We start from the raw sequence: 25,502 nt of genomic DNA, 5'->3' as shown, positions 1-25,502 counted from the left end.
ATAAGCGTAATTTTGCGTAATTCTTCTGATTAAAATTTACCGCTCGTTTGTTATCGAACATTCGCCGAGTGTGTCTTTTCGAAAAATCGATCGATCGGGCGACTTGAATATTTGCGGCTCGTATCGCGCGATACCAGACTGAAGTTGCCTCTACCTATATTCAGGTCGGTACGGAAGCGTCATGGCGGACGCGCGAAAAACGGAGCCGAGCGACGTAATCCGTTCGATTCGCAAGGTGCGTCGTGCTCTTGATCCCACGTGTTACCGTTCGCGAGCTACGTAGCATAAATTCGACTCTTGTACATCGGCGATTCGATGGAATACGTTCAGAAGGCTCGTCTTTGAGGCTCGACGTCGGGGCGATCGACGAGACGAATCACGTTCGAGTCGTCAGATTCTCATCTCTTTTAGGCTAAATATTCAATACATTTGCGACACGGTACGACAGATTGATCGTCGCAAGACAGGTGTAGCGCGCATTAACATCGATCAATTAAACTAATCATGTCAGCACGGCGCAAGGCGCGCGCGAGGAGAGTGCACGGAAGTGCAGCCGGGAGCAACAGGTGTAGCGTCTCGCCGTGACGGGAAAGCCGCGCGATTTTCACGGGTCGCCCTCCGCCGTTACTCCGTGTCGTCCGTTAATTTCGCGACCGGTTGATCGGCGAGGATCTCGTGGCCTCCTGGAGTCGCTCTTCCTCGCCGTGGGGTGCAATACAGTCGGGAGTGCCGTGAAGGAAGGGACGTCGCGCGCGATCGTCGTAATCGATACACGACCGTGATTAACCTTACTTTACCTCCGCGAGTGCCGAGTTGTGCAAGTGCGACGGAGAGGAAAGATGGCTCGCGGAAAAAACTGAGAGAGAGAGAGAGAGAGAGAAGAGGCGCCTGGCGTCGGGCATCCACGGGTAATTCCATTTATTATTTTGTTTCATAATAATAGAAAATGTATATTAAATCTTTCCGATTGTTTTCTTGTCAATTGAGATGAGATGTAGTAAACGTGATGTTCTATGACTTGGAGTCCTGAGAATTATATTGAAGGAAAAGAAATGTAGTTGTCGGAAGTACGTTACGTATAACTGTCTCGTCAGATATATTCATTCGATACGCGAGCAAAATATTCATTACGCAATATATATATATATATAGATATATATATACTTGAGAATCATTAATTACGTCTGCTCGAACATTGCATTTAATTTGAACATATTCCCGATTTTTTTTGCAGATTATTAACAAACAACTCCGCTGCTGCGCACCGCACCGGTAAGCTCGACAAATCACTTCTTCAATCAATATACTTTACTTCTGCCCACGGTAAATAGAGTCTCTAGAAATTCTATATCTCTCCTCGAGACGGACATTTACGGCTATTCGGTTAGAGGTCTTTTTAAATAAACGAGCTCGCGCGCGCGCGCGTGTATGTGTGTGCGTATGTGCGTGCGTGTGCGTGCCGGCTACCGATGCCTCATTACTCTCTCTTTCTCTCTGTCTCTCGTGGGATTATCGAAACGCCACCGTTTGCCAAAGTTTCTTAGTACAAGTGTACGCACTTTGAGCGCGCGCACACGTGTACCGTGCAATTTCCCGGCTCGACGGATGCCGCTGCTCGTCGAGAACAAACGCGGGATATACGTGGGCCGGGATATACACACGAGGAGTTGAGCTAAGCGCTCCTGTGTTCCGAGCAAACATGCGCAGCGCGGTAGGCCCCGGTAAGACACTTAACCCGCACGATATCCCCGCGCGATCGGCATTCGACGAGGCTGTTAGACGAAGCGCGCGCGCTACGGACTTTCTCTCTCTCTCTCTCTCTCTCTCTCTCTCGTTACGAATAAACAGTACCGGCTACCGTGGACTCGGCGTAGTCCTGTATTACTCCGTAAAATCTTCCCGATCTTGGAAATTTTTACGCAGGTAAAACAAAAACATTGTTCAAACAGTGTTTGAAATTAAAATTAATGTATTCTATTTAACGATTGTCGTTTTCTACAAGAAATTATATTTTTACTTATGATAATCTAAAATCTAATCAAAATGTCGTATTTTAATTTCAATATTATAATAATCATCCAAAGGGCACGAGATGATTGTTTTGATAATAATAATAAATGTTAACAAATTCTAATTTTTGAAGATTGTTATTTTCTATTTGATATTTTTTTTTTTCGACGAAAAGCTGTGCAAAATTCTTTACATACGTGCACACGATAATTTTTACGACACTCGATCGTAACTATGCAGAAGCCATGTAATAATAGAAAGCAATTTTTTTTGTATTTCCATAATTTTTATTAATTTGACAGATGAATTAATTTTTAGATGAATTAATAGCTTTTCTATTATTTCTCTTGTAGAAATTAATCTGTAAAAATTAATTGACTTAGATCTTCAATTTTTATTAATTTGATAACTCTATTAATAATTTTTCCTGATATTCTAGAGATTAACTAATAATTCTTTTTCCATCGATTGTTCACCCTCTCTCGTTTCGAACGAGAAAAAGTTTTGCGACTACACGCGGAAAATACGGGATTTCTTCGATTCGACCGAAAATTCAAGACCGCGTCCGTTTAATTCGAGGGAGATCACGTTTTCCTATTCGCACGAGAGATCCCGTGGGCGTAGAGACAGCCCTGTCCTGTACGTCAACCCCACGAACCTCACGGCATACCAAACAGAAGCCGGAGCAAGCAGACCGAATACCTGCCACGACCACTCAGCTGTATCAACATTCAGTACACGACATTCCTCTTCGATCTCCTCGCCAGTGAGACTTTAATAATACGATCGCGCTGAAAAATAACGTCCTCCGCTCGCCTGACGTTCGTGATTTCTTGATAATCAGTGTCGTCTGCGAGAATTTTTCGAATTTCGCTTACCTAATCAATCCCACCATATCATAATCGGTCGCGGTCAGATTGCAATCGTTCAGAAATTTATGTCTCAATATATATAATCCTGACTTTTTTTACAAGATCGTCAAGAAGAATAGAATATAATTATAATTTTTTTTATAATGAAACAAAAGAAACTAAAATTTATGATATATCTATGTTTATTTCCACTATTCCAAAACTGTCGCGATGAATACGTGTTGGGGGGGAAAAAAGGGGGACGAGAGCGAAAGAGAGCGGAGGGAGGGAGGGGGGGGGGGAGAAGAGGAGGAGAAATATTAAACCAACCGATGGAACGTGGCTAAAAGGTTTATGCGAGCAATGAATTTTTTTTGTCGCGCGCGAGAGCAGATACTTTTATGCAAATCCGGCCAGTGTCGAGTGCCCGGGAGGTATACGACCGATTTGATTCGAGTGGCCGGTACGAACTTACGTTTCGCGTTGCCGTTTGCGAGGGCATAAGTGCAGGCATGCCGTGCACTTCAAGCTGACAAAGTGACGATTACGTTAAACGCATGACGGTCCGCGCGCGCGTCACGCGTCACGCCACTTTAGCCACTTTAACGCGCGTTAAACGATTTCCGGCGAAAATGCCTGCGTTGTTGGGAGAGCCGAGTAGTATACCTTTACGAAGGCCAGGCCCCGCGGACGGATTGCATCACTGAGTCCGATGCAGCCTGACCGGGTGGATGAATCGATCGCGACGAAATTGATATTATCTCATTTAGATCTTTTTTTTTTGTTATCGATAGATCTCTCTTAAAGAAATTGAATTGCGAATTGGAGATTAGCATTCAATCAAGCAATTTAACAAAGGGATTAAAATTAAAATTTGATCGGTCAATCTTCAGCGTGTAGTTCCGGTTTACAAGTTTATTTCGCTTTTTCTCGCGTAATTAATTCTGAGACGTCGGAAGTAAAATTTTGACAATTTTATGGAATCATATATTTAAAATGACTTTATATCGTATAATAATTTTATTCGACGATAAGTATATTGTTAATTAAAAGCGTACGTTTCGATTTAATCAGATTCGATCGAGTATTAAAAGGTAAACCTTGATTCGCCAGGTAAATAACAGAAAAGCCTTCGGCTCGCGTAACGTACGTGTCGAATATATTAAAATCCAACGTCAATTGTCGGAGTATGCTGTCGCTATTAATTTCAATTCGTGTTTAGTATAGACACATTAACGCGCATCGCGATACGATTAACAAATCATCAGCAAACAGAGCTTGAAAGTAGTCGCCTCTCGTGCCGTCTCTGTCTCTCTCGCCGAATGCAGGTGTAATGCAATTACGCGCGATGACGTAACGTCGTCGTTATTAGATTCAAAAAGCAAGCAGCAGCAGCAGCAGCAGCACGTTTATGCGAGACTCGTTGAATTCCATTCCTCGCGGAAACGAGAGGTCCCGACGGAAATCTTTTAATGTCTCTCCTTTGTTCGATGGGAGGCCACCGCCGTCAAAGGAGAAAAAGGCGGCGCTATCGCGCGGCGGGGGCGGCTTTCTGCTTAATTACATCGTTTCCTCCTCGCGAATACGCTCGCCGTCGGGCACGACGTCCGAATGCTCTCAATTCTGATTCTTCTGGTCTTTCTAACGCAATAGGAACAGGTGTACGAGAAACTAGGTCCTCCTTCCTTCCTCTCTCTCTCTCTCTCTCTCTCTCTGACTCTCTTTCTCTCTTCAGAGAAAAGCACGTCGAGCGGAATTTTGCGGGCGGATCTTCTTCTCCTCGAGGGAAAATTTACAGCTCGCGGAAGAAAACGTTGCCAGTGACGAAACCGAAAGTTTAAGCGGCAGGTAATCGCAATTTGCGCTCCCAAGTATTATTGCACGTGACTGTACTCACGGCAAGATGGCGACCGGTCCTCGAGAGCCTGTTTCGGTGTGCTCCCCTGCAGAATCTCTCTCACCCTCCCTCTCCCTTTCTCTCTTCTTCCTTTCCACTTTCCTTGTTTTTCTCTCGGTCGTTTTCATCCTTCCGTCTCTCTTTCTCTTTTTCGTTCCCCTTTCAGTTCTGCATTCTCCTTCGCTCTCCGTTTTTCCCCTCTTCGACCTTCTGCTCCCCTCCCCCCTCCCTCCACGCCTGTTCGCTCGCTCACGCCGATACTTGAATTTTTTTTTTTACCTCCATGAAGGGGGGAAATGGAATAAAATGAAAAAAGGGGGGAAAAATCTGAACGTAGGCTACACCGGCGCGTCGGAGAAGTCGCTCCCTTCGTCGACGACGTCTTCACGAAGCGACGAAGGGACGTGATTTCTTTTTTTTTTGTGCCACGAGCTATCCCGAACATCTAGTATTTTGTATCTCTCAACGTTCAATAGATCTGTGTCCCAAACAATTTCGAGCCAGACGTATGATATCTATAGTTTTACAGTTTTCCAACTGTCGGTTTGAAAACTTTAAATTGTGTATTAATTGATTTAATATTTTTAATCGTATATTTAATCTTTTATGCTCACCAGACTCAACAAATTTCTCAAACGCCAAACTGATTAACATCATAAAATAAAGAGTAGAAAAAATTTATATGACGTTACAAATTAACCACATTGGTACTAAATTTTCCAAAATCTTAATAAAAAGTTAAGTTGAACAGTTTGGTTTCTGAAAGGCAACGTTGACATTTACATTGACGTAATTAACGCGTCAAGATACTGCGAGTACAAATTGAAAATATCGCGCGGTGATTTAACTTTCAAAACGATCGTTATAAAAATTAAACGTTAGAAATTTGTGGTACGTATACTGAGAAAAAAAAATGTTAATTTGACTAAATTTTTCAAGTTGATTAAATTTCTTCAATTCAACTATTTATGCATTTCAGTCAAATGTATAAATAGTTAAATTAAAGTTCAAGTATTTTATGTATTAAAGTTAAATGCATAAATACATGAACTGAAGAAATTTAATCAAGTTAAAAAATTTAATCAAATTAACTTTTTTTTAAGTCTATATAGGTAATCGGGATAATTTCGCAAACGGAAAAATATAAATTTAGATCAATTATTTCGTATCGGAGATACGAAGATGAAGAGAGATAAGATGGTTCCCACAAGTTGCGGTCCTCCTCCTCCTCCTCCTCCTCCTCCTCGTAGCGATGACGTAACGACGAAATAAAATAGCTAATCGCGTTATTGATGGTAACAACGCGGGTGGAAGATCGCGCCGGGAAGAAGAGAGGGTAATGAAAACGTGTCCACGGAAGCACGGCGGACTAACGAGTAAATTACAGGGCGGCCGGTGGCGCGGCCGCCGCCGGGCGGAAGAATCGCTTGCCCTCGCAGATCGGCCCGTCAGATAACTTTCAGTGCCATTAATGTTATACGGCTGTTTACGAGGCAAACGCGACGCAACGGTGAACCCATTGTGTTGCCGCGGGGCGGCACAGCTCCCGATTTTCGACGATAACCCCGCGGATACCCTGCATCGATACTCTCGCGGTGGGCATTCGTACGAATCTCGTTTAAATCGGATTTGCGAGGCACCTTTTTCTAGCGCACTCTCGACGTCGAGAATTTTTACAGGAGGCAAAAGACGGACGAGACATGTATTATTATTATTATTATTAAATAGATTTTATTCTCTCGTTAGTGAATTAAATTTCTTTTAACTGTAGTTTGTCTTTCCGCGAACAAATTCCCAGGGTGTGAATCGCCATTTTTTTCGTCCTATTTTCTCGTACATTGTTTAAAAAAGAAGGGGGGGGGGGTGAATGCCGGGCATACGTTTGCCGTGTAATCCGGTGAAATTCCGTTGCACTCACCGCGACAACAAAATTCCTTTTCTCCGCACTTCTGATTGATCGATAAAACGCGTAGTAAAAGCCCTCGTCGGACCAATGCTAATACCGCGGGCGGGAGGGAAAAAAAATTGCGCGTATCGCGTTTACAGCTGGCGCTTCTCTCGTTCTCCTCCTCTCCTCGCGTGTAAACTGTACGTACATTTTCATCGAACTTCAATGAGCGACGTTATACGTTTCGCGCGTCGTTCCCTCGGCGTGCAAAAGTGCGCTACGTAAATCCGCTTATACCCGTCGCGCGCTGCATCCGTGACACTTGTCCGCGTATTTTCGCGAAAATATCAATCCGCGAATCATCCGAAGCGATAACGAAGTGGCGAGTTTCACTTCGGCGTGCGAAGCGCGCGCGCGCGCACACACACGTAGCTAGGTAATATACGTACGACACCTTGCGCGGCTCTTACTCGAAATTAATTGTATCTTTCCTCTCTCGTCTGGCGGCAAAATTACTCTCTAAGTTTACGTCGTAGCTCTTTGTCAGAATCGATGTCAGTTAATTCCTCGCGCGAAGATCGTATTGCAATCTTTCTCATCCTGACACTTCCGACGTCATTTCGAAGACTTTCGCGATTATAACAGATGCAGCTTTTATACCTGACGGTCTTTTTTCTTTAGTTACACAAATGAATCGGTGTTTGATTATGAATCTACGTAATCAGATCTCTTAAATGAGATAGCAATATCACAAGGGAAGCTTTATTTTACAAACTTCCTCTTTCGAGGCAAAAAAGCGAAGATAGAAATCCGATTTCCCCTCTCCTTTTCTTTTTGCTCGTTTGATCGCATTTTAGGATTGCAAATTTTTTATTGCGTAAAACGACATTATTGTTTAAGAATTATGTAGAGTAGCGCGATCATATTTGTTCGAATCCGTCGCGTGAAATGTGGACTTTCGTGACAACGCATATGTGACATTTTAATATATTCAAAAGAATCTGTGTGTATCGCTACGATCATTCTGACGTCTCTCTTGAATATCCCTTGAAAGGTAGGGGAGAAGAAAAGAAAGAGAGAGAGAGAGAGAGAGAGACATGGGGCGGGAAATCGTATTCGATTATGTGAGTTAAAGATCCGAGAGACAGGGCACGTTTCGAAGTAGCAGCTACGATATCTCGGCGATCACGTTTATTCCTGTTAGAAATGCTCGCGATACACTTGAACGTATTCAAGTACGTACACAACTGCTACCGACGGTAAAATATCGATTATTTTAATACAGCGATGCAGGCCGAGAGTATTCTTTATTCCCGTTTGTGCGTGTACGAATGCACCGCTCATTTCAGTAGAAAAACTCGAAAAATCCGAAGGGCCGATGCTGAAAGTAACGATGCTCGGAAGATTAAACGAAGACGTCAAGTTTCAAAGGACAAAAATATAAATAATAAAATATCTTGCGTTTTCATTTGATCCAAATGAATTTTATATTTATGAGTTTTATTTACTTTAAAAACATGCTACGCGAATTGTCCCACGATTCTTTCGAAAAACCGTGAAAGTAATGCCTACTATGGGGTAAACGTTTTAGATCAAATATATGTAACGACATTTTATACAAGAATTCACTTGAATGAAATAATTTAATTATAAACCTAAAGATTACAATTAAACTTTAATATTATAATAAAAATGGCATTTTGAGATAAATAATAATGAAATTATTAATAATAATAATTAATTTGTGCAACTATACGGATGCAGGTGCATCCTGGGTCACTGTATTTTACCTTATCTCACTTTTATCTCCGCGCGCGCGACGAAGCTATTTCAACCGGCGTCCGCGCATTTTTAACTTGGATTAATCGGGAATATTGAATTTCATCGGACGCGGAAATTCGCTATTTTACTCGACTCTGTAATCTCGCGCTATATTTTTGAGCCACGTGAAATGCGACGGGCGCGTGATTACGTGCTCAACGCGAGCAATTTTATCGTTTCTGTCGACGGCGCACGGCGCATGATATATCCCTCGGAAATCCCAAATGACATAACAAAATAAATGCAAAATCGCTTCGAGCGAGTCGAGTGGCACTCTCGAAACGAAATATGATGCGAATGCGAGGATTTATGCGGCTTCCACGGATATTTCTCATTTAAAGCCATTTCATTTCGGATCGGTCGGCACTGCACTGGTGTTACGCGACGATTTTCGTCGAGTGCGGACTGTCATTGTTTTAAAATCGCCGAAGAGAGCCCCCAAGACGCGACGGTGATGCCGAACTCGATGCCGAATGCATAAAATGACACGTTTCGGCCGCATCGGTCGCGATTACAAAAATTTTTCGCTGTGAAATTCCTTCTCTAGCCGGAACAGCCCAAAAACACTTTTTTATCAGGTATTATATACATATATCTTTTTATTACCTTTGATATCATTTGTGTAACAATACATAGCGCATTATTTTTCAACAATAAAATACTTTTTCATCAATTGCTTATTCTACATAATTTCTATGACAATAAATAGATTTTGGAGCTTATATGTACTATGCAATATGCGTGTGTATCACTTAACGAATACTACAAACATAAACGGAGCTTATTAGTTCCTTAGACATAGTAGTAGTCATCGAAATGGTGCGGCTTCGCGAAATTCGTAATGTTATATTCAACGTACGTATCACTCTCGAAGCGGTTTACACAAGACTTCGAAATTTGCGTAATTACCTGATTTTGGGCGTTCTGCTCGGCCATGGCCTTTTCCTTCGCTTGCCTCTTGCATTTATACCGATGATTTTGGAACCATATCTTCACCTGCGAACCACATGAAATGCACAATTAAATCTTTCTCGAGCGTAGTAATAATAACTATAAAAACGGACGTGCTAACCATAATTATTTTAACACTCAATTATAATCACAAATATTAAATATTTTTCTCATGATATATAATCTATGCTTTTACATTAAATGTTATCGTGCCGCGATTCCATGAAACAATTATCGAGTTTCTTTAAATTATACTTTTTATAAGAAGACAGATTAACGATAATACGACATATTCCGAAGGGATATAAAATCGTACTGAAATTTTGAGTGAAAGAATCAAATTTGGTAGAATGTAATAAAAATATATAGTTTATTATTTATACACTGAGAAAAAAAAAGCTGTTGATTTGACTAAATTTTTCTAAACTTGATTAAATTTCTTCAATTCAACTCTTCATATATTTCAGTCAAATATATATATAATTATAATTAAATTGAAGTTTAAGTATTTTATGTTTTTAAGTTAAGTCCATAAATACTTGAACTGAAGAAATTTAATCAAGTTGGAAAAATTTAGTCATATCAACAACATATTTTTCTCAGTGTAGATGAGACAGTAAATCAAATTTGTTATGTAGAGCATATACGCGAATATATATAATGTAATAGAGAGAACGAGCGCGATGTTTCTGCGAACTGCAGTTTCTCGGAGTGAAATCCAAAATCGACCGCGTTGAGCGGCGACCTTTATGTCGGAATAAAACGGACGACATGTCTCATACTACGCGAACTATTGCCAGGTAGGCCCCTCGGATGTTTTTTCAGTGGTTACAGGCACGAGCCTTTGTCAGACACACTTTGGACCGGCCTCTAGCTATTCCCTATCCGACTATACTCTAAGCTCCGTAATCCACGGTTAGAGGACTGTGTTATTTCTTCAAAGGGAATTTAACGCCTCGTTCACTTTATGCGGAGGACGAAAATAACACGAGTTTCACGTATTATTTTTACAGAAGATTATCGAGAGAGTCTCGACTCTCTATTTTGCGAGTTGTAGGTGAGGATCGGATCTCGAAAACAATAATCTCGTGAAATTACAATTATTTGTCCCTTGCAGAGAAACAGCAGTAATAGCTGTGTAAAAATTCAAAATCTTGGTTTAAAACACCTTGGAAAAAGAGTTTGATAAGCAGTTACCAAGTGTTAAGTGAAATAATGCCAATTGAAATTAATAGTCTTTCATTGAAAATATTGGAAGGGGAATAAATCTTAATAATAATAACTTGTCTAATTTTTTAATTACAAATTATTGTTATTAAGATTTGTCTTCCAATATTTTTGCTAATGATAACAATTTATTCCTCGATTATCTAAAAATACGAATGTAAATGAAATTATATGTAGGAGTGAACTATAACATTTACATTCTGACGCGTGGTTCGTGATACCTCGCCACACTAAAAACTAAATCAGCCCCGTGAGATATCTTTTGAACGATAAGCGCGGATCAAGCCGCTTCTGCGAACCGTGCATAATGCATATAGCGCGGATTATAACGCGCTTCTGTCATAAGCAGATGTTGATCTCGATTCCGTTCAGGTGGTTGCACAACTTCCACGATCGCTCAGCTCAATTGCCGTAAAAGCAGTCTCGAGCGACCCTAATCGCACGCGACTGTTCCTACCGAGACCTACTCAAAAGCTATCTTCCTTTCTTCTTCTCTGTTGTTCCGTATAGACCAGGCAACAAAATTCATCGGCCAGCTATTGTTATCGGGATATACAGAATTTTCCTTTGAATCGTGGATTCTTCAATTAATTTCGAATTGATTCGATATTACTGCATATATTTAATAAACGAGCGTCAAATTCCAGCGAATTAAATCTATATGAAATTAATCGGGAAATATAAATTTTTGTATTATGTACATGTTGACTCTCCATAGCTTAATTCTAAAAAGTCTCTACAAACGATAAAGTAAGTTAAAATAAAAAATCTGATTTTGACTGTTCGAATTCATCTACCTTGCCGGCGTCTTCTTCAAACTGTTAGACTCTCTTGAAACCTCATTTTCACTTTCTGAAATTTGACAGGTGTGCCAAGATACATGTCATAGGGTGTGAATTCAACTATCGCATGTCGTTTTGCAGTAGCTGATTTTTATCATCCCGATCCGTAGAGCGCATATGTTACCGCGTGTAGCCTCGCCGACGAGTAGCTCTGTTGTACGGGGTTCCAACCACAGCCCCGAAGCCGAACATAACCCCCATTATATATCGGAGTTGCGTGTGTCGGGAATGCAACGAAAGCACTTTAAGGGGTCCGTCCAGCCGACCGCGTCTCGAGGACCCGCCACCGTCTGTCTAATTCTTTGAATATTAGCGGGATCGGCCGCCCTCGAAAATTCCTTTCACCCCTCTCGGGTGTCGTCGCCTCGTGCGTGGCCAGAATACCGGTGGTTGTATCCCGCGTGGTGCGTGTACAATCACTTTTCTCTCTGCTATTCAGTTTTTTTTTTTTCTTGTAATTCGTGTCGTCAGATCCAACTTTACAAAACGATTGCGACAAGCGCGACAAGTTCGATTATCGGTGATATGGTGTTTTTATATGAAAAAAAAATATTCCACAAAAAAATTTTTATCAAGGATAAAGCTTTGTTTTCGGAAAAATCGAATGGTACAGATTAAAAATATCTCTTTTTTATTCCAACTTGCATAAATATTTCACAATGTAAATCTGCATCATAGAAAATCGATTCAACTATCGCAATTGAATAAAAATACAGTGGTCTATCAAATTAAAAGGATTAAAACTATCCTGATATTAAAAAAAAAATAACTAAATTATTAACGAGAGCTTAAAATATTTTGTTACTTTTCAGAATAAAGTACCGGATGCTTATTCAAAGTTTGAATTAACCTTTGACGATCCCTGAAAACGTGGTGCGTACAGATCGCGGCTGTTATTTGCCTGCACGGGACGATTTTTCAGAAAACGGCTCATCATTAAAGCGAGCCGTGTAAATTCATCTTGAGGAGCATTACCGTGAAAGAAAGAAGTAATACTCGCGGCCCCCTCGCGCCGCGTTGCACGCCGTGCGTGAGTTTTTACGTATACGCTTTGTGGTACGGCCGGTTTTGCGTAGGGGGTGAGAAGAGAGACCTTATCTAAAAGCCACGAAGAGGGCACTAGACGAGGGAAGTACCTCTTTCGCTGCTCCCGTTCGTTAATTCCTTTTCTACCGATAATCCACTCGAAGCTCGTCGAGTTTTCGGCTGTACGTACGCCGCGCGCCGACTTCGAGAGATCTACAAACAGCCATTTACTTCTGCGCGAGCTTACGTAGAGTACCGCCGTGACGTGGATCTTCTAGATCCGCGCGAGATTTTGATCCCTCGTTAAAATCGATCTTATTCATTTACTACCTCTGCTATATTCTATTTCGTTAGGGAAATGAATGTAACAGCGGCAACCTCGCTGAAATTAGAGCGACAGTTAAAGATTTTTTTTTCTGATTCTCGAGAAAGAGATAAAAATGAAATTAATTTTTACTTGTAGAGATGGAGCGACTAGACTGACGAGGGACAAGTGTGATGGTTGTCACGTAGTCTCGATCCCCCGATATTATCGCGTTTACGATTTTCGCGCCGCGCCGTGTAAGCCTAAACTACTCGCGCGCGGAGTAAATCCAGAGGCTGCGCTCCGCCGTGAAAGATTCGACGGTGAAAACGGGACGCGAGCGGACGCGGCAGCGAATTGTTATTTCAAGGGAACTGCCGTCCGTCAGTTCGTTTGTCCATCGCTCCCGCCGCGATGCGGTGTGTAAACAGGGAAAGTTAAACAAGATAGGGATATATAACTGGTGTGTACGTAAGAACACGGTGCGCAGGCATGAAATTCAAGGCTAACAATGTCGACCTCGGGCGACAAGCGCTTCTGATGTGTGAATTTTGTCCATTGAGTCCGTCCAGCTCGTCTTGCTGCATTGGATGTATAGAGTTTTGGACGCTGTCCCGTGAAATCAATCTTATTTTAAAGCGCGCTTCGCCGGTACCCTCCGGTAGCGTCGCGTGATAAAATTTTCACTTCTTCCACATCCGCTTATTTTTATTTCGACAACTTTATTTTCTGACGATCTGGACTAATTAACATAGGCGTGTAAAGAAAGCTAAATAGAACAAGATGTGATGTGATTTGGTGTAACGAAATCTTCATATCAAGTTATCAAAGTGAAAACGTCATCCGCAGGAATCAGTTTTTTAACCCTGTGACAAGTTCATCTTTTTCTTCTGCTCAGTTTTGAACTATTTTGACGATTTTCTTATTAAAATTTTTCAAAGCTGTGTTAGATTTTTCGCCGTTGTCTTTTTATTATAAAGTAATAATCCTTGAAATATATATGAAAGAATATTGATTTTCTATCATCACACTGAATACCTCTTATAAAGATGTTCTATGAATCTTTTAGGTCTGAATCCTAAAGTGAAGAATTAACAATAAGATCAAAAACTCCATGTATGTTATTGACTATATTATTCATTTTGAATTTGAAAACTCTGACTTTCGATTTGTCAACGACTTGAAAAGTTTCCAGGTACAAAGTTTCAAAAAATTAGTTTAATAGGTGACATGGGGTCAATCTATAATGGATAATCTGATTGGATTAAGTGAAAAAAATAGCACAAAGTGACCACAATCCTCAGGTAACGTCCCTCAGGTGGACGTCGGTCTGTTTACTTTTAAGAGGTTGGTTGTGCCCCTTGCGAAAATGGCCACAGGGGTCCGACAAAAATTTACTCAAGGCATGCCTTTAACTCTCGATTAACTTGTAGTCTATACTTTCTATTCTCTCGTTCGAACTAATCGTTTAGACAACGACGCGCGCTTGGCATGCCGAACATTGTGGTGTTCCTTAGACCCAGCAGATCATAAATGACCTGTTAACATGATCTGTTAACATGAGCTTTCAAAATAATTAGTGAAAACAAAATTATGTAATCCACTTAGGTGTAACGTATTTTTCTAATCAATCTCCAGGACGCTGCACGTAGGTTACATTGTTTTATTCGTTGATCATTTGCCCACTAATATTATGTATTAACAAACATTGTATAATACGATATGTAACGATTTTGATTTTCGAATAAATGATGTTCCGATAAGAAAACAATATCGTAGAGAAATTATCGAGATTTATCTCAACAAAAGGGTTTAAAAACAATTTTACAAAAGGGTTTTCATTTAACTTTGGTGATTATTTGAAGTATCTCGTTTGATCATCATTGCTATTTTGTTACGTACAAAAACAATGAACAGCACGATCCCGGCACTTGAGACGAAACAGCCTGTATCAGTTCTCTCCAACTATGCAAAATTCAAAGTGTTATTTTCGAACTGCTATATAAAGCAAATTCTAGTATCTTCTTACACGTAGGACAAATGTACAAGAGGGTCAAACGTAATTCGAGCTTCTTTCCGCTCGTACCACTCTACGAGTCAGAGCCCAACTCGGCGCCATCTCTCTTCATCCTCCTTCTCTCTCTCTCTCTCTCTCTCTCTCTCTCTCTCTCTCTCTCTCTCTCTCTCTCTCTCTCTCTCTCTCTCTCTCTCTCTCTCTCTCACACACACACACACACTCTCGCTCCCTTCCGCTCCGCTCTCGTTGCAACGATCTCTCCTCTATCCAGGTAACGCGTGTCGCCGTTTGACATTAGTTGGCCCATTAAATGCCGATAAATCTGGTGGGTGGCACGCGGAATCAAGGGGAGGCGCGATTATATCGCGCGTGTGCTACGAACACGTCGACACGCGTTCGGGAGGCATCGAGTATCTGTTAGCCTCTGTTCGAACAGAGTCGTGCCCCGTAGATAGGTAGGTGGCCAGGACGAGGAGATCGGTCGAGAGAGAGAGAGAGAGAGAGAAGGAAGGGAGGAGAGGAGGCGGATAGAGTGGACGATTGATCAAGTTAGCGTAACGTCATTACGTCGCGAATACACGGGGGTTGACGCAAAACGACGACGGCCACACCGCCTGCCCCTCGCTGTAGGTACAACAACAGCCTCCTCGGGCAATTTGACTCGACACCAACCTTCGCCCCGGATTATCCGGTTGGTGGCCTATACAGCCTCGGGTGATTCTCTCGGTTGGGGTTCGCCACGAACGACGACGTGGTTCGTGCTCCCGCGCCGCCGTTTTGCACGTTTTTCTTTAGATAGACTGCTCGTTCGTTCGCGATAAAACAGCAATACCGATAATCGCGCGAATTGCCGCAAATTCGGACGAAAATGGGAAAATAAATAGAAAGACGAGGAATTAAGTTACTCGTCTTTCTTCGTGAATAAACAATACTTTATTGGAACATAAAGGCGCTTGGTCGTATATGTATAATATATGAAATTGAATAATAAATGAATAATAAATTAAATTACATTGAATTAATTATTGTACGAACGCAAATAGAAATTTCTTCGACTGGCAATATCTGTTTAACTCTCTTTGATTTTCAAATGAGACGAGTCCTTCGCCTCGTAATTGAATAATATTAATTGTTTCATTATTATAGTCATTTTTCAAAGATTCTATATCAATAAATATGTACGCGCTGAAGCGTTCATTTACTATATTTCAATATAACTTTTAGCATCACAAATATGCTATAATCTTGCCACGAGAAATTTTTTGCGATCAGCTTGTTCCACGTGGAAATTAGCTGGGGAATCGAAAGGTTAATGAAAGCGTTATGCCCGTCGCTAACAGGGAGTTCGCTTCGAGTTTCGGTGGAGGATTTACGCGTGCGAATGTCTGCGTGCAAAGAGCTCGGCGACGATGAACCTGCGAATACCGGGATCAACTAACGTCAAATTATGATTAGGGCTGTTAATTGTCCCGTGTTGACCCTGCTGAGTGGTAGCCCGAGGACAAACACGATTCCGCCTCCCTTTTGTTGTTTTAACTCAATGCCGCCGGCCGGAGATGACTTACCGATTACCCAGCGTGATGTCTGAAAACCAGGGGTCTTCCAGCCCCCAAATAGAAATGACTTTCTGGTTACCGCGAAGCGATGCGTGGAGTAATTTCACCGGGAACCGTGGCGCAACGTGCGCGTGATTTTATTCTGCTTTACCTTATTCCATTCTACTTTTTGTTTGCAAATAAGTCGAAAAAGCGTTCAATTTTATCTGACGTAGACAATTTGCGTGGATTTAAATAGGAATACATGTTGCGTGTATAGGACATCAAAGATTTTAACACCTTTGAAAAAAAAACTTTGAAAAATCTTTTTATCAGTGAAATACTCAAAATTTTTAATTGCCAAAAATATACAGAAGATTTCGTCGGGTCCCTCTGTAATTATTCGATCGAGAAAACGTGAAGCAGAACGAAGCGCGGAGACTCGTTAAATCTCTATCTCGACACGTAGAAGAGCGTGCTTTATCGTCAGCTCGGGCTTTTAATTTTAGCGTCTTTTCAGAATCGGCAGGCGAGGAGATTGATGCGATAAAGTGCTGTTAAGGGATGCCGATGTTTGCAGTCCGAATATATGCACCCTTGGCGTGAATCCATTACTCGCTAAAGAGCTGTAGCTCGCGCTACAGGACGAAGCACAAAAAAACCACCTCCGTCCGATAGGCTCGACAAACTGATAGCATTGCTTTGTAAAAATATAATTGCCAATGAATATTTTAACGTCAAGCATAATATCGATCGTGCACAGAGAAAAAAACTTGGACTCAAAGTTTCTTGAATGAGATAACATTTGAAGAAAAAAATCAACGTATAATATTTATGTTACGTTTTCCTTCTGGGGAAAATATAAAGTGTTTAAATGTAAATATAAATGGACATAAGTGCAAAAGATAACAGAGAAATGAAGAATGTAAATGATTCATTGAGACCACAGGGTTCGACAGTTTTTGCGCTAATCTGTAGATGCAACGTCGGGACAATTCGCACGCATCGCCAGGCATCAGATACCTTCCGTATACGAACGACACAGAAGTGGTAGGAAGAAGGATAATTATGTTGGCCGCATTCTGTCCGCGCAGATATCGCGGCGAAACGCGGACTGCAAAAGCCAGCGACATATTCATGTGTGCATTATTACGCGATAGGGTGCTGGGAGTGCACTTGAGAGACGCGAGCACGCGTTACAGGACGTTCGGATTGACCGCATGCATTTGACAACCAAGAAATCGCCAATCTATGCAGTCCAGTCAAGATGTGTCAAGTACTCGAATCTTTGATCACTCGCCTAAAAACCACCCCTTGTTGATTATGACAGCTGAAAGCCGCATTAGAGAGATTTTTTTTTTTTATAATTGTACGAGTCTTCATATAATTTTATGTATCCTCTTTATGATAACATTTTAAAAAAGTAAGAGAGAAAAAAAGAGTAAGATTTATAACACTCTATTAGCCAATTTACGTAAATTGATTTATAATTGGTTCACCGAGTGATAACTTATAAAAAATAATCTCCCTTTCTCTCCCCTTGAGGAAAAATCGGCTCCAAGGCTGAAGTCGACGAGATTAAATCCCACGTACATTTTAGAATTTAGAAAATTAGAAATGAAAATTAGATGAAGCTCGAATGTACTCTAGATTTAAGAGGGGGTTAATGCTAATGTCGGGGGCGAACATACGCGAGTTAATGGCGCCGCATCCCCCATTACCCGTGCTACGGAGTGCCGTCGACGACGACGGTGCGGAACACAATCGTGCCGTTGCGCCGTCGATCGTTTTCGTCTCTCCGTCTCCCGTCTGTGCCGATAGATCTCGAAAACGCGGCGGTAGCGACGTGTTTGCACGGCATTGAGCTCGCCCTCCGCTCTACGGGATTCGATCCCTCTCCTGACGCGGCACCATGGGGTTGCCGACCGCAGTGCAGGGGGATGAGACCCGGTGAAGGGTACGGGAGGTGGTACGCAAACCCATTATTATGATTATTATTCGCCTAGTTGAATCGCGCGCGACCGCGATCTTTGCTTCTGTCTCTCTCTCTCTCTCTCTCTCTTTCCTCTCCTCTCCTCTCCTCTCTCGCCGATCCTCTCATTCTCTTATCCGGTATTAGTATTTCTTGCCATTCGTATGCTACCTTCGCAACCGACGGCAGCCATATATGTATCCATACGTATTACAAGGATATTGACAATTTCAGCATTATTTTTGCAAGTAGTTGAGATATGCGGCGCGCGTTGTTGGTACTCATTGTTTAGCGACGAAAATGCAGACGTTTGTTTTTTCGAATAGTAAAAGATTCGATGTCACCGACAGGTTTTCGCGGACAGCGCGAGATAGATCGAAACTTTTCGGGAAAGCGGAGGGAAATGGAGAGGTAGGATGATAAAAGCTACGATAGGCGGACCAGTGTAGCGGGGTGGTGCAGAGGGGAGGGGGAGTGTAATTTGCCTCTAATGCGACACTCGACGTAGCAGCTGGCTTCACCGGCCCTCTGCTTTTCCATTCGCCACTCGGCCGCAACCGGCAACAGTAGCGATAATAATAACAATACTGGTAACAATGCCCAGGAGTGGCTAGGCATTGTAACACCGTACCGCGCGAAGAGGAGGTGAGGCGGGAGGGGAGGGGGGGATCTGGGGTACTTGGAGTAACAATGCGAGCGCAAAATGGAGGGACCCATCTGCGTGTGCCCCGTGCCAAAGGGACAAGGAGGAGGGAGGACGAGAAATCGGCGGGACGGGGGAGAGGGACACCGACGAGATAAATGCAATGCGTTGTCACGCGCTCCGATACCGTCGCCATTTTTTGCAGGTTGCATCCGCGGTAAGAGATCCCCCTTCGAGATGGCGGGCAGCCGTTTCGCCCGCGATCCTGCGATTTGGCGAGCGTCGCGCGATCAACAAGGCGATTTGGGGCAAAACGTTAAGGCAAATGTTCCAGTAACCAGCATGCACAGAGCCAGGACCGTTGTTTTTTTTTTGGGGGGGGAGAGGGGTAAGAATTCGCGATACATAAAGTGATTCAATTAATTCAAACGTGAAATATAAAATGCTATTATTAACACACAAAAATGTGAAAAAAGTATTTTAAATTATTTCGATGATAATAAAAACTTGCGAAGCATCTCTAAAATAAACTAGTATCGAGATAATTTTGAAATTCTTGTTGTTCATCTAAATGCTTGTCCTTGCATTTTGTTTATAAGCACAAAAAATGTTATCTTACATTCCTACAAACTTCAAAATTATCGAGATATAAGCTCTAACTTCACTCTGTTACTAATTTTTTAAAAATATCTTTTTTTTTAATTTAAAGAAAACACATTTAATAATGATAAGTTTCCGAATATTGGAACATATATTCGGAACTTTAAATCGCCTTTACCTTGAGGCACAGAGAGAGAAGCTGTTAAATGCGCGGAGTGTGGAGGATTTACATTTTACGAAACATTTGTAAGTATGATCTCTGAAATGTACTCGAAAGCACGTAATTCGTATTTTACAAGCCGTATGCATGACGAAAGATGGAGGCATACATATATGCACATGGGGGAACGTAAATCGTCCGCAGTTCCCCCTCGCCCGATCGACATAACGCCCGCGATCACCGCAATCTACTACTACGAAACTCGTCGAAACTTATATATGCTGTGCCGCTTGTACCCGTTTGCCTCGGGCGCGCATGAAAATCCCGGCTGATTGCAATCAAGGCCTCTTTGCCGACTTCCGTGCTTGACACGGAATCGACTCGTCACCGTCGCTCGAAGGGCTTCACGCGACCGCTCGACTCTTCCGGTTTAAGGAAGCGCTCCGTTTCCACTTTGAGAAAATCCCCCGTTCTCGCTATGAGAAGCGTCTCTTTGGACCTAACCACCGCTAACTGAAGCGTTTTTATTTTGTTCTTTATTTTATCGAAAATAATTGTAAGTAAGTATTGGAACAACGCGTCCTTTACTGAATGTTCGCTCTTTGCAAACTATTTCTCGCAAGTGAGCGAAGATCAATTATTTCGTCTGTACCGGTCTAACACAGATGAAAGAATTTCTGTCACTTGGAGAAATTTATTGAGATTACAAAAATATAAATTTTGAAAATGTGAAAAGAACGATTTTGTATGTTAAAGTATCTGAAATGATTAGGATCGTTAAAATAATTATGATGGGTATTCCAAGCACGACGAGCAACGCATGCTGTAAAAAGTTGTGACATTCTAGCGACCGTATATTAGTTTGAATGTCTAACGTAATTATTTTAATGGGCTAACAAACTTATTTTCAAATCTGGTATCCAGCTGAATTTTTTAGATACTTTACCAGAACCTTCCACGAATGTGATCGCGTATAAGGTTTCGAATGCTTGCAGAATTATGCAATAAGTTGCCGCAAGTGCATTACGTCAGGTCCTCCTCAAAGTAGAACCGAAAAAGATATTCGAGATATACTTGTGGCGCTTGGCTTAAGCTAAACTATAATATCGATAACGTCGTTCTCCGTCGCGTTACAAACGTCGCAACGACAAACGGACAATTCAGCGCGCCTTGTTTTCAAAGGGCTGATAAGTGAATTGAACCGCAGACGAACGGAGAGACGAACGGTAGACGGGACGATAGACCGAACGAGGGGGAGACCCGCCGCTACGTGCATGAACGCAGGATGCGGCCAATGAGCCACGTAACAATTATTTATTGTTGCCAGACCGCCGTACCGCATCTCTCGAGCCGGCCAGACCTGTCTGCGTTCAATGAAAATGAATACGCTCGTTAAAATCCGGCGTCTATGCCGGAGCCGAGCTGTCCGTCTTCGCTTAATGAAAACAATTATGCGCGAAATATCTATTCCTAGGGCCTAGCAGTCTCTCTCGCGATTAATTCGCGCGCTGAATATCGAATGAACGAATCGAACTTGCTCGGCAGCCTGTTATCTTTCGCGTTGGTGAACCCATGGGGGGGGAGGGGGGATCACGTTTCGAATAACAAGCGATTATACATACCTGCGTGGGCGTCAGGTGAATTAAGGAGGCCAGATGCTCCCGTTCGGGCGCGCTGAGGTACTTTTGCTGCTTGAATCGCCTTTCGAGCTCGTAGACCTGGGCCTGGGTGAAGAGCACGCGTCTCTTCCGTCTCTGCGCGAGGGGAAACTGCATCGCGCCGACGCCCATGCCGACGCCGACGCCGACGCCGACGCCCACCCCCATTCCCGACGACTTGGTCATTTCGCCCATTGACTGGCCCACCGAGCAGCCGGCCATGTTGGTCCCGGCGCCCGCCGCCGCGGCGCCCATCAGTCGCGAGACTGCAAAACATATTGAACAAACCGGGATTGATATTTTGCCTGTGTCCTCTTTCTGCATGCATCTTCGTTATATGAAAGGCCGCGGGCCAGCTTAGCGAATGGAAAACTAAATCAATTTTGCATATCTATATCTCTAAAACAGTCATTCTGATTCTGATCCCGTCATCGGTGTCTCGTTTCTTCATTTTTACTTTATCCGTGAATAGTTTTAGATTTAATATATTCATCATTTATAATATTCTCACGTGAGCGGGAATTAAATCGCTGAGAATTAGTGAAAAGAATTGTTACCAAATACCATATAATGTAGTGACAGGCTACGGATGTAGTGACAGAGATTACAATAATTATGACATATTCATATTTTCATAAGTATACGTCTAAGCGTATTCAGGAGTACGGCCGGGCGATTCTCTCTCTAAAATTTGAGCTACCGAAGGCTACCCGGACGGGCGAGCGAGTCGTCTATCCCCTGTCAGTTGGCGGAGAAGCTGTCAAAAATGAACGCGCCTGGGCGCGGACAAAGGGAACGATTTAGGCTCCTGCGAAGTGCTACGTCACCGGAGCACGGGAGGTCCCGGGATGAAGTTCCGAATTATTATGCCTGTGAGAAACCTCGTATTCTACGGGGCCGTCAGTGAAGTCGAGGGCGAGAAAGAAATACCACTTGAGCGCAGGAACAAACACCGTCAAATTTGTTTACCTCGGCGCGACTTGGTACCGGGAGAGAAGAAATCGTCGGGCACGCTAGCTGAAATCCGGAGCGTACCGAGAGAGAGAGAAAGAGAGAGAGAGAGAGCGATTATGTCGTATTTTGTGCCGCGGTGGAAGAAGCTGGCATTTTCATCAGGGAGGAGGGGAGAGGCTCTCATTACGTCGGAGCGGTTGTGTTCCGATAGCCTATATTCGATAGCCGATTCGAGTGCCCGACGAGAGTTCGCCTCGCCTCCTATACCTGGATTGTTGCGTTGATTACGAGACGCGTTCGATTGCATTCGAACTAATCGAAACTGGCCCGCGCGCGCCACTTGCCTCTACCACCACGCGATTTAGCCTCACAAATTTTACAAGAGCAAGAGATATCTTGAGATCAATTTGACCTGAAATCAAAATATTGAAATTCTTCCCTATGAATTTGCGCACGCGTTCCGAAATACGGTTTCCGTAATTAAAATTCACGCGATCTCGTCTCTCCCAGTTGACACGTAACGCGTGATTATCCGGCGCTAGTATTAATTAGCGTGGAATTTCTCTGTAAATCACATCGGTGATGTAAATTATTATGTTTCTCGTACGGCGCGCTATCCTTTTTTAGGCCCGCTCGTCAGCAGTCACCGAGAACAATACGCCGTACCCGGGTACGAGTGACGGGACGGGATGTTTCGATGTAACTTCTGCCAATACGCGAAGGCAGATCCCGATGATGGGCGAACAACGCGCGTGCAGGAACTCGTTAAGTAAATTGACGTTTCTCCAACCTGGTCTACCTGACCACCGGCGTCGCGCCACTCTGCCTCACGTCGAACGTCGTCGTGTTCCCCTCCCCCTCCCCTCGCGTTTCGAAACGCAATTATGATGGCATAGCGACCGGACGGGGAGGGGTGGCCTCCTCCGCCTCGGCTCTTCACCTTCCAATTAGGTGACAAAAGCCCAAAAGATTTCTCGCTCCGAATCACGGACGTCTTCGCGTACCGCCCACAGTGTGAAAGTCGCCCAATCCATTCGGGATAAAAATATCCCGTCCGCTGACACGTAGACACAGGCGTAACGTTTAATTTTTATTCCGTGTTGATTGTATAATTTTGCTCATTACGTGATTTCGTGTTTCACTTCATGACAGCTCATAAAAGTCTTGTGTCACAAGGAACTGTAACTCGCTGTTAGATTCGCTTATATAGAATTAATATTCTTATTCGCATCATCATAGAAAGAGAAATGGAAAAATATATACATCAAACTGAAGCGAATGAATTAAGAATAAATATAGAAAAAGTACAATAGAGAAGTATAAAAAGAATGATAAATTTTACCAAGTTTAGAATATAATAGAAATTTAAATTCTTTAAGTTTTTTCGTAATTTGTTTTCGGCATTAAACTGATGTTAAAACTTTGCTTCTCAAAAATGTATTATTTCTATATAATAATTAATCCAATTTTTACCGTAATTTTATCGATTATGTTAAATTAGCTTAATAATACGAAAATAGAGTCATGTTTCATCATTAGTGTACAGCATACGTAATTTGTATCATACAAATCGTAAAAAAGTTACAAAAGAAATTCATACAAATAACACGTAGCGATAAGAGCAGAAATTTTTAATAGAACGTTAATGCAAATCGCGAACGTAGCACGATCGATTGACGCAATATATCATCGAGAGACGTCAAATTGCAAATAGCGCAATCACGTTAAGATTGCTAGATGGAAAAGATTAACGAGCGGGTTCTCCTTGATCTTTGAAAATTCGTTTTTGATACGTAGCAAACAATGCGTGACGTCTGTGTGTGCGTGTGTGTAAATTTACAGCTTGTTAGTCCCAGAATAATGAAGAAACGTTACGAAGACGCGGATTAAACGTTAAACACTTTGATGATTCGGCAACATATATGCTCTCTTGCGATTTACCCTGTCATTTCGTGCTATTCACGTAATCTACGTAATTGCAGCTCCAGAAGAATTCAAACGATCGCGAGAGACGCCGCGAGAGGATCCGTTTGCAGCTCTCCGTGCAGGACGAAAGCACGGGGCGCTTTCCCTGCGCTCTGTTTATTCTGCAAGGGGCGACGATAAGTCCCGCGAAATCGAATTCGTACTGGCGCGGGCGTCCGCGCGTCTCACAGGCCTTTAACTCGAGGACCAGTCCCTCTTATTTGTTTAACTAAAATCCTCAGCGCCGTCCACTAGTCCTCGCGCTTTCTCAAATTCTGGATCGATACGGCGAGCGCGACGATCGGCTGGCTAAAGTGGCGCGTGCGATGGACGAAAATCCACAGAGAGGAGGAGAGACGAGCACCTTGTTGACACAAGTCGCATGAAAGATGCGCGCATTGTTGGCCGACGGTGGTATGCGCGACGTTTCCTTTTGTGGACACTGAAACGCGAAACTTATGCGGCGCCCTGGACATCCAAATGGATCCCCCGAAGTGTCAAAGCTCCTACACTTTCTCCGAGGACGCTTTTACGCCAATCCTTTTAAACTGTTCCACTTAAGGAATATCGCTGCGCTGCCTCCATTTGTTTACTTCACGGCCGATTAAATTTGAAAGTCTCGTTTTTAGGATACAAAAATAGAATTTGGAATCCTTCTTTTCCGTTGAAACCCCCGTCACATCGAAGGACTTTAGAGAGATCATCCTGAAGAGAAAACCAATTTGTATCCTCATTTTTAACTAAGTTGTATCATGGCAACCTTTTTAATTTGGTAAACGCCCTCTCCCCCTCTTCTCTCTAGCCTCACAATTTGTTAGTTTATTTGTAGAAAGTTTGTACACGCGTTTTTGGAGATAAAAATAAAATTTAGTCTCCTCTCTCTCGCCCGTAGAGCACTTGGGGATAGTTGTAAACTAAGAGAATGCCGACGGGCATCTCTCCTTACCAATTAACGATGAACGCTTTTTCGTCAACTTTGTAACGCGAGACCGACACTCTCTCGTCGATCCCTAAATGGAGCTAAGATATACATGGTCTTGTCGTTACAAGACCGATAAAAGCCTGACGGACGTGACTCTTGGCAGGCGGAAGGAATAGCTCGTTGTGAGATAGGTTTTTATCCGAGTACAACGTATACGCGCCTACGACGAAGCGACGTTCCCTCGCGACCCTTCCTTTCT

General features: G+C 42.7%; 1 protein-coding gene across 1 annotated transcript in view; it reads right to left on the bottom strand.

Annotated features, from left to right (window-relative positions):
* LOC105828437 (homeobox protein Nkx-2.4) overlaps positions 1–25,502 on the bottom strand; it is a 35,311-nt gene that overhangs the window by 3,827 nt on the left and 5,982 nt on the right. Inside the window, exons 2-3 of the mRNA XM_012666759.2 lie at positions 21,367–21,668; positions 9,377–9,463 (exon numbers count right to left, since the gene is read on the bottom strand). Of these exons, the coding sequence (XP_012522213.2) occupies positions 9,377–9,463; positions 21,367–21,668 (389 nt within the window). The remainder of the gene's footprint in view (positions 1–9,376; positions 9,464–21,366; positions 21,669–25,502) is intronic.

This window comes from Monomorium pharaonis, chromosome 11 (genome assembly GCF_013373865.1).
Source record: "Monomorium pharaonis isolate MP-MQ-018 chromosome 11, ASM1337386v2, whole genome shotgun sequence".
NCBI lineage: Eukaryota > Metazoa > Arthropoda > Insecta > Hymenoptera > Formicidae > Monomorium > Monomorium pharaonis.
Note: the sequence above shows the minus strand (reverse complement) of the source record. Positions and strands in the feature narration are given on the sequence as shown.